This window comes from Danio rerio, chromosome 22, assembly GCF_049306965.1.
Source record: "Danio rerio strain Tuebingen ecotype United States chromosome 22, GRCz12tu, whole genome shotgun sequence".
Classification (NCBI taxonomy): domain Eukaryota; kingdom Metazoa; phylum Chordata; class Actinopteri; order Cypriniformes; family Danionidae; genus Danio; species Danio rerio.
In genome coordinates, this window is record NC_133197.1 from 12,073,191 (window position 1) to 12,086,999 (window position 13,809).

The following is a 13,809-nucleotide window of genomic DNA, read 5'->3' on the forward strand; positions in this document are numbered from 1 at the left end:
GTCAAGAGCATCTGTGCTCCACGTCTCACGCCTTCAAACGCCACCGCACATTCACTGAGTGTCAGGATTGTCTTCTGAGGCGCAAGTCATTTATTAAATGAAGAAAAGATTTACGCAGCTTCTCCTACCACAGCAAATTCTATTTTTACTGTTAATATTTGGCGCCAGTTAATCAGGAAGTGACTATTTTGTTTGCTTTGACTCGTTGGATGGAAACGCTGATTGATTTGCACATCTTTTATGTGATATTTCAGTTTTACACATAAAGTTAATTCACATTTTTGGGTGGAAACAGTTATTGATTTTTCAAATAGATATAATTTACATTTATATAAACTACAATATTATATAGCTGTAACAATTTATTTTAATTTGATTTATTTTATTATAGTGTGGATTTAAATGTTGTGTATATACAGTTGAAGTTAGAATTATTAGCCCCCCTTTGAATGTTTTCTTTTTTTTTTCTCTCCTTTTTAAATATTTTCCAAATTATGTTTAACAGAGCAAGGATTTTTTTTACAGTATGTCTAATAATGTTTTTTTCTTCTGGAGAAAGTCTGATTTGTTTTATTTTGGCTAGAATAAAAGCAGTTTTTATTTATTTTTTTTTTTATTTTAGGGGCAGAATTATTAGCCCCTTTAAGCAATTTTTTTTTCTCGATAGTCTAGAGAACAAACCATCATTATAATAATCTAATTACCCTAACCTACCTAGCTAACCTAATTAATCTAGTTAAGCGTTTAAATCTCACCTTAAGCTGTATAGGAGTTTCTTAAAAAATATCTAGTCAAATATTATTTACTGTCATCATTGCAAAGATAAAATAAATCCGTTATTAGAAATGAGTTATTAAAACTATTGTGTTTAGAAATGTGTTGAAACAATCTTCTCAGCGTTAAACAGAAATTAGGGAAAAAAATAAAACGGGGGGCTAATAATTCAGGGGGGTTAATAATTCTGACTTCAACGATATTTGAATATTAAATAAGGAACTATTCATATTAAATAACGTTTCATTGTGAATTATAATTATAAAAAAAAAATACAATTTTGTTATTAATTCCCAAGATGTTACTTGATAATGAAAACACTTTGCTTTATTAGTTTAATTTTGATAGTGAAATCTCAAACTGGCATCTAAAAGTAACGATAGCTGTTGTTTTAATTTTAATTGGATATTCTTTGCACGTCTCTCGGTTAATAAGTTGAGCACATATAATGAGCTTTATGCTGTTTTTCTCCTCAATTAAAAACAATGTTTTACTTAGCTGTGTAATTAAATGTTGTTTACAATTCTGGTTTGTGCTCGAGGCGTTTATGAAGAGCTCATCTTACTGTTCACAAGCAGAACAATCCATGTTTATCTGAACAAACCTCACTTAATGAACACTCAGCTGTGTGTCTGTGTGTGTCTTTGACCTTTCTCTGTTCAATAAAGCACCTTAATTGGCCGTTATTTGTGTTTTGTGTGGAGTTGTGCGCTATTTTTGTCTGGTATTGAATTATTCACGTGTATTTGCAGCATTGCTGATGAATATGTATGTGGTCGAGAAGCTCTGTGGTTTTAAAGGTTAATATGAATTGCAATTGTATAATCATAAATAATACTGTATGAGATGTGGTATTATTAAAAAGGAGACATTAATATTCAGGGTCTAAATTAGTTATATACTAGATGAATGAATTGTGACATTAATACATAGTAATGCTTGATAAATGCCTTTTTTTTTAAACATTTCAAGTTAATAAATATTGGATGCAACTCATTATTACTACAATGGTCTTTTACATAATACTTTACAAATATTTTTTAACATTTTGATATGTATTAAAATCCTTTAAAAAAAAAAAACTTCACGTTTCTAAATAAATATTTTAGATGGATATTCTGAGTGCTATAGCCTGGACTGTGCTGTGTTTTTTAGCTGTGCCTCCGCCTCCCCCTGCTGGTGGAGTAGTGATGATGCAGTTGAGTGTTCCTCCCAGCCAGCAGCCCAGAGCCCCAACACCACCTCACTGGAAACCCACCCGCTACTACAAACCCAGCGATATTCCTCCGCAGGACGCCACACAGGTACAACCACCTCCAGCAGATCCAATATGTCCTCATTCTCACATGGCAACCACATGTAAATGCTGTGTTTCTCTCATATTATCTAGAATAATCCGCAGCAGCTGCTAAGCCCCTCCCCATCTCCAGCACAGTCACCTGCTCCCGCCCATCTGGCTAATCTGAAGGGTCCTCGTCCAGGCCATGCCCCCTTCTCCATCATGCCCCAGTTTTCCCGCCCTTATGCTCCAGCTCCAGGTCAAGGTGAGCCAACCAAAGTGTAACAAAGGACACGTTCTGACCTGGTTATTCTTTTTTGGAGGTGTAGGCTGATATATTCAGACACATTCTGGTCAAGAATTTAACTTTTCCATTAGAAGGTGGTATATTATGATATATATCATTATCAAATCGGTTCGACAGCTTATTTTTTTTCATCCGAGGGTAAGTTTTAAACGGTTTCTTCTTCTACCGTTTTCAAGCTAAAGCCTTCAAACTTCGTTCAGACCTTCAAAATGTTCTGATTTTGTGTGCTATGTCTTTTCCAACTGTTCAGACATACATTTTTGTTAAAACAAGTGATCAAATCTACAACAAAGCTAATAGCCTTCTTTTGAGGAGGGTGAAAACTTTCAAACTGTAAATCTTAAGAGCATTTAACCTTTGATTTACCCAGTCAAAGACCTCAAATGTTTATGTATATCTCGTCATTGCTTGGACAAGCTAGCAACATGCTAGAGACGTGCTAACTCATGCTAACAATATGATAAACATGCTAAATTTTGAAAATATGCTAATCAAGCCATGTTAGCCTAATGTTAAATTGTGCTAATCTGGGTCAAACCTTCCAAGATGTTTTTGACTCAGTAGATTTAATCGTATGACAAAACAAAATAACCCATTGGCTTCAATTGAGGGGGTAAAAAACTGTAAACCTTAAAAAGAGCATATAATGAACATTTACCCATTTCGTCAGATTTTCAGATGTTCATTTATATCTAGTTATCACTGGAATAACCTTAGACAAGCTAGCAACATGGTATTATGCCCAAACATATGCTAATAATATTGATATATATGCTAATCAAGACTTATTAGCAAAATGTTGAAATTATGCTAATCTGGCTCAAACCTTCAAGTTGTTCTTACTCTCTATATTTCATCTTTTGTGGCTGATCCGATAAGGTGTTTTTTTTTAATCAAACACTATCCTTTTAATTGAGGGGGTTGGGGGGTGAAAACTTTCAAACAGTAAATCTTTTAAGTAAAGCATTTAAGATTCATCCATCCAGTTTAAGAACATCAAGTGTTCATGTATACCAGTAACTTGCTCAGCCTAGGATATGCTAGCAACATGCAAGATACAAGCTAACAATATGATAACCAGGCTAAATATGTAGACTATGCTAATGAAGACATGCTGGCAAAAGGTTAAATTGTGCTAATTTCTCACTTCATCTTTTCTGATGAATCAGACTTCTCATTCATTCATTCATTTTCTTTTCAGCTTATTCCCTTTATTAATCAGGGGTCGCCACAGTGGAATGAACCGCCAACTTATCCAGCATATTTTTTACGCAGTAGATGCCCTTCCAACTGCATCCCAACACCGGGAAACACCTATGCAAACTCATTCACGGTCAATTTAGAAATACAGAACTGCCAACTGACCCAGCCGGGGCACGAAGCAGCAACCTTCTTGCTGTGAGGCGATCATGCTACCCACTGCGCCATCGTGACAGGATCAGACTTATGCTTTTCATTAAAACATTTGATCAAAACTATTAAAAAGGAATTGAGGGGGTGAAAACTTTCAAACAGTACATCTTACAGAGTATTTGACATGCATCAATCCATCTACCTATTACTAGCAAAGCCTAGGATGTGTTTCGACAATGTTTTATCATTACAACCAATCAATTTGTAGAGGAATAACTTCGATTTTACAATGGCAACAAATTCTAAACATTTTTAGTTAGACCAGCAGTCCTTTCCGGGGAACATCTGTGCTTGATATTGGAAGATTTTGAAACTTTTATAGAAAATAATGTAATATTAGCATTTACCCAAACCCAGAGAAACTGAATAATGTCTTTAATTTATCCATAGCTGTATTTCACAACAATAGTATCTTTGTGTTTGTTGGATTATGAAGCAGAAAACACTCATTACAGTATTTTTTGCCGGTCCTCCATTAACATCCAGCATGTGTTTTTTTTTTTTTTGCTGTGTTTTTCAGGTGACGGCAGGTATCCTCCTCTGATCGGGCAGCCGCTTCAGTATAACCCTCCCATCAGACCCCCACTAATGCACGGCTCTCATGTGGTCAACCACCACCATCATCACCATCTTCATCACCACCAGGTTGAACACGCACACACACTCTCACTCACTCATGATCGCACACATCCAGCGTCATCTTCATCCTCCTCATGGTCATGTTAAGCGCAGTCGTTCTTCAGCTCATGCTCCGCTCTGTTGTCGTGTCTCAGGGGCCTGTGGGTGTTCGGCACGGCGGCCGCCCTCGAAGACCCGCAAAGAAAACACTGTCTACTGACATGAGCCAAGGAGAGATGGGTAGGAAAACACACATTCATATACAGCGTGCAATATGCGTTCATAGTACACATTGGTTCTAATGCAGTACTACTATTCAATACAAATTAGCTTTTTACGTAGGTTTACGTTAGGTAGATTGTAGTTTAGTAAAACGAATGGAAATAAAACTGAACTATATTTAGTATAGTATTTAGTATTATTAAATAATACATGTCGTTTTTTGTTTGAGAATCATACATTTGAATAAATTCATATAAAATTAATAAATTTTTTTGAGTGTGTATATAAATGACAATATCATGAGTTTCATGATTGTGTATGCCATAAAAATGAATTTCTGTTGTATATACTGTATACACTGAAGCAGAGCTATTCAATTGGCGGCTCGTGGGCCAAGGCAGTTTGTTCCGGCCCTCCCAAATAGTGTGACAAAGACAATTTATTAATTTAAATGAGTTTAGTTCAGTGAAAAAACAGCCATTATATCTATGAAGTGACACGCACCTTATCAAAACAGCACGAGCTGCAATTGAAGGCTGCACCGAGCGTTAGTCACCTGACATAAAACGAGTGGTGTGAGCAACTGAAAACATTTGGATACTTATTCGTCAAGACTTCTCAACACCCCGTTTCTGTTGCTCAGAACGACACTGCTGCAACTAAACAAAGTTATGACAACTGTGCGCTTGTTTAAAGTTTCGAGCTTATACACCAAGGCTAATATGCACGCACACTGGATTAACTATAGCAGCGGGCCATTCACATAATGCGTCTTTTCCACGCGCAAGTTTGTTATTTCCAATGTAAGAATATAAGCCAATATGTGTGCGCAAGTAGAGCAACGCGCTTGCGCCTTCCAGACACACTCAGTTGAAAACATCTCATGCCGTAGCGGTGAGAGTTGTGCATGGCTTTCAGTGCAATGTAAACAAAAGACATGTTAGACGAATTATTAAAATGATTACGCATGTATGAACGCAGATGATAACAACCGTTCATCATAAAGCTTAAATTTACATTAGATGTAATAACTGTGAAATCATGATTATTGGTCAGACTATATAATTGTACAACCAAAATCTATAATTGTTGCATACCTAATTATGCAGATCGAAATGTATGAATGTGTCTGAATGTAGAAGAAGCCCACTGCACTGCACTGCTTTTGTTGTGCTTTAAAATACAACGTTTGAATGTATGTAAAAAAGCCACATTGAACAAAGCAGTAATGTTATGTCGTTTCAAATTACAACATATTAACATTTTAATGCAGAGAAAGCCAGCATGGGTGTCTTAGGCAGCAAAAATACAGCATATGGGCTCTTATATGCTGTTGTGTCTTCACTCATATTGCAAGTCATATCACTCCGGCCCCTCATTTGGGATGCTTTTTATGAACTGGCCCCTTATGACAAACTAATTGAAAAGCCCTGCACTAAAGTGATTACACTTAGAATTAAGTTATATAATAATTTAATAATAATATAAATATATTTTTATACATTTTTATTAATAATAATAAAAATGTAAATACATAATTTTTAAATTTTGTATATAAAACACAAGTAGCAGTGCAATATGGCTGTATATCGCCACTGGTGGGAGGCATGCGTTGGCTCAAGGCTACAGGCCGAGTGCTTTAGTGTCTCAACATTAACGATATAGAGCCATATCGCACTGCTACTCGTGATATTTTGTTTGTACAATAGTTTGACGGCATAATCGAGTATATAAATAGAAAATTTAAAAAAAATAGTCAAAAAATTATTTTGTACAAGGAACTACTTTCTTGCACCATTCAACCATATCTGCAGCTCACTGTCAAAACAGCAGGAACTGTTGCTCATTCACCAACGTCATAGTAAAGCTAGTATTTGAATGATTCTCTAGTGTAATGTCTGAAGCAGGGGTGGGCAAACTCAGTCCTGGAGGGCCGGTGTCCTGCGCAGTTTAGCTCCAACTCTAATCAAACACACCTGCTTATAGATTTCTAGTGCTCTTCAAGACACTGATTAGCAAGTGTAAGGTGTGTTTGATTAGTGTTGGAGTTGAACTGTGCAGGACATCAGCCCCCCAGGCCCGAGTTTGCCCACCTCTGGTCTAAAGTGATGACAATACAGGTGATTTTGCTTAAATTTTAGGATTATAAGGCTGAAAGGCATGAAATGCTATCAGTCTACAGAAGTTTCCCAGTAATTCTCTGTTGCAATGGGGAGATCACAATATGTAGCCCTGAAAAAGCTAAAGCAAAGCAAACACTACCAGATTACTATAGTATAAATACAACACTACACCATACACAAGAGAGAGGTTAACTTAGAATGTCACTTACCTGTTCTCTAATGATTTGATCAGCTGTAATATGAAATTCACGCCGTGTTTTTCTCCCCTAAAGACTAATGCGGTCTCTGTTGCCATCTTGTGGCAGAACGTCAACTGTTTTTGCTCTGCTCAGTATGACAGGCTAATGGCCGCCAGCTCACTGAATCTCCAAAATTACACACATTTAAAACAGGCACTATCCTTATAAATAAACGGCATAGTTGCAATCTAAACAACTACATTCACGACTAATAAAGCCTCAAAAGTACATAGTTGTCCAACTGTAGCAAGTTTATTGATCTGTTACTCTAAATTGGAAGAGCTGTAGGAGTGTTGTTTTTGCAGATATCAGCCAATCAGATTCGACAACCAGACAGAACTGTTGTATAAATATATATATCTATATGTATATGTAGCACCATGTTATTCATAATCTGTTTCTATCTGTCGTGTTTCGTTTGTGTTCAGACACGGGCCGTGTTTTGGAGGTGACTGATCTTCCGGCTGGCATCAGTAGAGTGGAAGCCGAAACTTTATTGGCAGAGCTAAGCAAAGTCGGCGCCGTCATCACATGGTTGCCCGAACCTCTGTCCCCAAATCAACCAGAGGGAGCGGAAGTTACGAACACTGAGCCTACCAAACCGCCCCATCATGACCTGGCGTCCAAATACACCATCCTGGCCTTGTTCCCCTCGAAATGCGCAGCACAGAACACGCTCCACAAACTTAACAGCTCCATCACCAAATTCAGACTGAGAACTAGCAAGGCACAAAATGAACAGCACACGCTCGCCAGATCCAGCTCTCAATGAGGCCACTCCCCCTGCCCGCTCTCCACCAATCAGTACCATCGTCTCACGCTCACTTCCTGCCATTTCAGTCACGCCATTTTTCTTTTTCTGTTCGTTCATTTTTCGCACCACTACGGCTTGATCGAAACGGGTTTGTTACTTTCGAATGGGTTTTTCACTGTAGTTTGTTAAAAAAAATGGAAAAAAACAACGCAAAAATTTCAAATTTGTTCTTTCGCGGTTTCAGATCAATTTAATCGAGCTTGTTTAAACGAAACCAAAATGCTTATTTTTTAATAGATCAGGATTGCAAGGCTGAAACCGAAGCATGTTGTTTTGGGGTTTTTTTGTTTTGTTTGTTTTGTTTTTATTGCATCACTTCATATTGTTCGTACGAAGAAAAAAAAACCTTGCATTTCGTTTAAAACGAAAGGAAACCAAACTGACCCATGAACATGAAGACAGGACAAGGGAACACTTCGACCTGTGCCTTCGCACTGTTTACGCCGAACAACGACGAAGCCAGAAAAACGTCGTCCAAAAATTCGTAATTTATACTGTTTGCAGCATCCAAAAAAGCAAGTCATTTATTCTGGGCTGTCCAGTTTGTCAGACTGAGTGCTTTTTCTAAGTTTTAACTTAATTTAAACATTGACAGAAACGGCGCCGCGGCCAACAACGAAGGTTTTATCGCTCTCTTTCTCTGTGTGTTATGACGGACAGCAGTCTATTTCTGGGTTTTTACAATATTCTTAACTCATTCAGAGTCACTGGAATAAAAGTTTGCACTCTTTCTCACGTCTTTCCCCCATTTTCTTTCTCTCTCTTGCAATTTTTTTCCCCCACTTTATTTTATTTTTGTTGCGAGATGTGTGGACTATGAAAGGCTGTACAATGTTTGCTGGTGCAAGTTGTTTTTATCTCAGTTTGAAACCAATAAATGTTTACACATAACGGTTTTTCACCTCCTTAACGTCTTTATTGACTTTAGAGTGATTGAATTGATAAAGACAGAGAAAAAAAAAACAATAGAAAAAATAGATGTCCTTAAATAAAATGTGTTATTTTATCTTTGACATTAATAAAACAATACATATAGGCATATAGAATTTTGTAATTGTGCATGTATAGTTATTTGCACAGATGTCAAATCCAGTTCCTGGAGGGCCGCCACTCTGCACAGTTGAGTTCTGACTAATTAAACATAACCGATTCAACGAATCGAGTCCTTCAGTTATGTTTAAAACCTACAGGTAAGTGTGTTGAAGCAGGGTTGGAACTAAACTGTGTTGAGCTGCGGCCGTCCAGGATCTGGATTTGACACCTGTGATTAAAAGGAACACTCCACTGTTGAAATAGGCTTATTTAACAGCTGTCTAGAGTTCAACGGTTGAGTTTGACCATTTTTTTTAATCCATTCAGCTATTTTCTGAGAACTTTTAGCTTAGCTTAACATATCATTGAATCAGATTAGCATTATCCATTAGCATCTTGCACAAAAATGTAAAAAAAATTGTTTTAATAATGTTCCTATTTAAAGATTTACTCTCCTGTAGTTACATTGTTTACGAAGACAGACATTAATGTCTGCTGCTGCAACTATGGTATGGTAATTGTATAATGGCCGCTATTCACTATCGAAATGTTTCTTTTTCCATGGTGCTGAAAACTGAGCTTTTTTTAATGCAGTTACTACAAGTGAGGCAGTCGTTGCCTTTGAAACACAAGTGTAATGTAAACAGCATATGGACAAGCAGATATTTCTTGTTTTATTTTTACGACTTTTTAAAAATCTGAATAAAGAAAACAGGCTTAAGTGGAAGTTAAGCTGGAATCGTACCTGACTGCATGTTCAACCGTTGTCACGACAATGTAAAAGTAGATGACGTAAACTTTTATTTTGGTATTTTTAGATTTGCTAATATATCGAGGTTATCGTTGTTATATAAAAGCATGAGGTGAAAGGACACGTCGTCGATGTTACGGTTGAAATACACGAGAATCCAGGTAAAGTCTAGAAGGTATGCAGCTTGTGGAGACTTAAGCCTGTGTGATATGGGGGCTCGTGTGGCTCGAAAGGACCACTGTTAAAGGTCCAGAATTACATGAGTTCATTTGTACTATTTTGACTGCTATGCCATAATTAATAAGCAAACCAGATGGCTTTGAGACCAAGCGGAATCCTCTTTTGGCTCTTGATTCAGCGTGACTGAGAAAAGTTGAATGTGCTGGCCAGTTTGTTTGCCTAATAAATGACAATAGGCTAGTTTTTCATTTAAAACTTAATCAGCATCTTTTTTTTTTCTGATGAAATATGATGCAACACATTTGTTTTTGAAAAATAAGCATTATTCTCTTATTTTGTTTTTCTTCTAAATCTTTAGGAAAATTTTTTGGTACATCAAAAAATGTGTTTGATGTCCACTTGACAAGCTAATCCAGCAAAACAAAGTGCTTTAAAAGTATTTAAACAGAAAATGAGTCTAATAACTGCAAAAAGCTCCTTATTTTAAGAAAAAAGAACCACCTTTTTCACCAGGCTGGCTGGGGCCTGTAAAGTATATTTTTTGTGATGCTGTTCAACAATAACTATTGTTTTAACGTTACTGTGAGGATATGTTTTGTGTTGGGGTAGGATTAGACATTAACAAAACGTAACGCAATGTGTAATTTAATAAATGATAACAATAATTGTCGCTAACTTGAGGCTGGAGCTATGTTTCCTTTTAGCAAGCTGTAATTCTCTTGACGTCCAAAACTACTTTCACAATGCGTCCATAATAATGTTTGTGTCTCAGTTGTACGTTTTGTTGTTTTTAGACTTCACGCACGAAGACCTGAGATTTACTCTGGTAAGTTTGAGCTAAAGTGAATGAATTGCACTGAAGGGCTGTGGTTTATGAGTTCAAGGGTCACTCTACAGCAGGGGTGCCCAAACTCAGTCCTGGAGGGCCGATGTCAGCTCCAACTCTAATCAAACACACCTGAACCAGCTAATCAAGCTCTTATAAGTATACTAGAAACTTCCTGGCAGGTGTGTTGAAGTTGGAGCTAAACTTTTTAGGACACCGGCCCACCAGGACCGAGCCTGGGCATCCCTGCTGTGCAGAAACGTATACCTTTTGGTATGGCAAAATGTCTAAAAAATTATTATTATTATTTTAAATATATTTAAACTTCGATAACTTTAATTACGCTTTTGATTTTATGAAAACGCATGAATGACTGTGTAATGATTTAATCAAGATCACGTCTACCATTTGTCACTTGTGTTACCTACTTTTTGACACTATATAATATCAATATTTCTTGTTGTTGTTTTTTTCCAGCACATGTACACAACATGCAGGATTCCACACAATCCTTTCATGGTTTCCCAACACAAATCGATTAGGTTAACCTAATCGTTTTTACAAATTTAAGTGGATTGTACATAAAACAGTTAAGTTGTCCCAAACAAACTGAAGAATAGTGTTATTTCAAGTAGTTTCAACAAGCATCAAAAGTATTTTTTTAGTGTAATCAGAGATGCAGAAAAACAATGATAATGCAAAAGATTGTGTTTCATTTGTTTCTATCAAGTTTGTTTAAAGTGTTCAGTGTTACCTCATTTCTGCTCCCACACATTTGCTTTAAAAATGAAAATATTTGAAAAACATCTTTAAGTAAACAGTAATGAAGCAAATTTTCATTGTGATTATTGAGGGTAAAATTAGATGCGAGATTCAAAATTATTATCTTTAAAATCATTACGTATCTCAATACATTATTTTAAAATGACGAGGGGGGGAACAATTCCAACTCCAGGGCACCACTGTTTTTAATTTATATTTTGTCATATTTATTTGCCGCTTTCCTTTTTTTAATAACATTTTACATCATATATTGGATTATGGATATGTTATTGTATTTGAAATGGTAGAAAGATGTGTTTTTTGACCTAATTTAAAGCACCTTCTCCTAATCCTTCTGAATATGAGCAATTCCAGCATTATGGATGTGACATTTACAGTAAACATTAAAAACATACATTCACAGAAAAAGCTTACGTTAATGTTATATTGAAGCATCTGTTTATATTGTCCAAAACAACTATACACAGAGTTATGGGATAAAAAAAAATCAATCTGTAAACATTTTTTTTTTTAAATAAGGAAAATAAACGTGTTATGGATGTGACCAAAAAAGTTAGCGAGTTTACAGTATACAGCATACTTAGTAGAATTTCTGTCAATAAAACCACACACCCTAAAAGAAGCAATGCTAATCAAGAGGATAAGAGTTTGCCTACTATGGAGCAAACATGATTGATTTTATTTTATTTGACATTTTTCCATTTATGAGGAGAAAGCTTCGTTGTGAATGTGACAGATGTGAAATTGGCACTTGTGGAACTTTGATAAATCAAATATAATAGTTTGAAAACGCTGAGAGACATTTTTGGGTATTTTACTTAGTACAAAATGCGTACTTATACACAAATGTACATGTTTTTCATGGCAAGGTTGACATTTGCTTGGAATTGCTCTCAGGATTGTTGGGGATGAATTGTAATGTTTGGAATTGTAATTATTGCCATGTTATAAACTCATGGCTTACAGTGAATATTGCTGAAGATTTAGAAGTGAACTGAAAAAAAAAGTATTTTGGAGATATTCATCCTCCTGTTTGATTGAAAGATTGATTAAAGAATGTGAATAATTAGCTATTCTTTGATTAGAGTTTTCTGATATCAAAGAAAGAAACAATAAGCAGTTTTATTACTGTTTATTGTGATCTAGACGTCCATGTAGCTGCTTTCATGTTAATTTATTGGATTGTTTTTTTTTTTGGTTTGCAAATGATGTAATGCAGTGCAACCATCAAGTACTTTAAGTACTAAAAGACATTAGGCTTAACACTACTAATGTGCTACATATATAAATAATCAACTTAGATCATAATAATTTAGAAGCAGCATTTTAAATCAAAATATTAATGATTGTTATTATATATTAAAATGATTTCTGTTATGATTATGATTTCTGTTATGATTAATGTATACAACTATATATATATATATATATATATATATATATATATATATATATATATATATATATATATATATATATATATAAATAAAGCATGCAATGGTTTGTTCTGAAGACTATCGAAAAAATAGCTTAAAGTGGATAATAATTTTGACCTTAAAATGTTTTTTAAAAAATTCAAAACTGCTTTTATTCTAGGCAAAATAAAACAAACAAGACTTTCTCCAGAAGAAAAAAATATTATCAGACATACTGTGAAAATTCCTTGCTCTGTTAAACATAATTTGGGAAATATTTAAAAAAAGAAAAAGAAATTCAAATGGGCACTAATAATTATGACTTCAAGTGTGTGTGTGTGTGTGTGTGTGTGTGTGTGTGTGTGTGTGTGTAATCATTATTGTTTTTATTATTATTGTAAATAAATTTGAAGACAAGTAAGACAAAAATGATCTGTTTTTCTAAAAATATTATTTTAAACTAATTAAAATAACATATAAATATAACAATTTAAATGTCTGAATGTCTTATTTTAATACATTCGTGATAGTTTAGGACGTTGAAATCAGAACATTAACATTTTATTTACCTGTAAAATCAATATATGTATAAACAGTAATATTTTAAATCATACCAGTAACATGGTAAAAAAAAAATTACCTAGATATAACCTAGAATAATTAATTCATTCATTTCTTTTCCGGCTTAGTCCCCTTATTAATCTGGGGTCGTCACAGCGAAATGAACCACCAACTTATCCACTATCCAGCATGTTTTACGCAGCAGAATCCAGCCACAATTAACCCAGCATTGGTTAACACCCACACACTCTTGCACACACTCGCATACACTACTGCTAATTTAGCTTATTCAGTTCATCTGTACCGCATTTACTTGTGGGTGAAACCGGAGCACCCGGAGAAAACCCACGCCAACACGGGGAGAACAAGCAAACTCCACACGGAAATGCCAACGGACCCAGCCGGGGCTCCAACCAGCGACCTTCTTGCTATGAGGTGATTGAGCTACCCACTCCGCCTTTGTGTTGCCTTA

At 35.5% G+C, this 13,809-nt stretch overlaps 1 protein-coding gene across 50 annotated transcripts in view; it reads left to right on the top strand.

The window, feature by feature from the left end:
* Positions 1 to 8,685, top strand: part of r3hdm1 (R3H domain containing 1) — a 75,487-nt gene extending 66,802 nt beyond the window's left edge. For all 50 annotated transcript variants that reach the window (XM_073937365.1, XM_073937373.1, XM_073937369.1 and 47 more), the window contains 5 exons: positions 1,930 to 2,078; positions 2,165 to 2,318; positions 4,294 to 4,418; positions 4,547 to 4,631; positions 7,404 to 8,685. In XM_073937365.1, the coding sequence (XP_073793466.1) occupies positions 1,930 to 2,078; positions 2,165 to 2,318; positions 4,294 to 4,418; positions 4,547 to 4,631; positions 7,404 to 7,747 (857 nt within the window). In that variant the 3' untranslated portion in view covers positions 7,748 to 8,685. The remainder of the gene's footprint in view (positions 1 to 1,929; positions 2,079 to 2,164; positions 2,319 to 4,293; positions 4,419 to 4,546; positions 4,632 to 7,403) is intronic.
* Positions 8,686 to 13,809: the final 5,124 nt, after the last annotated feature.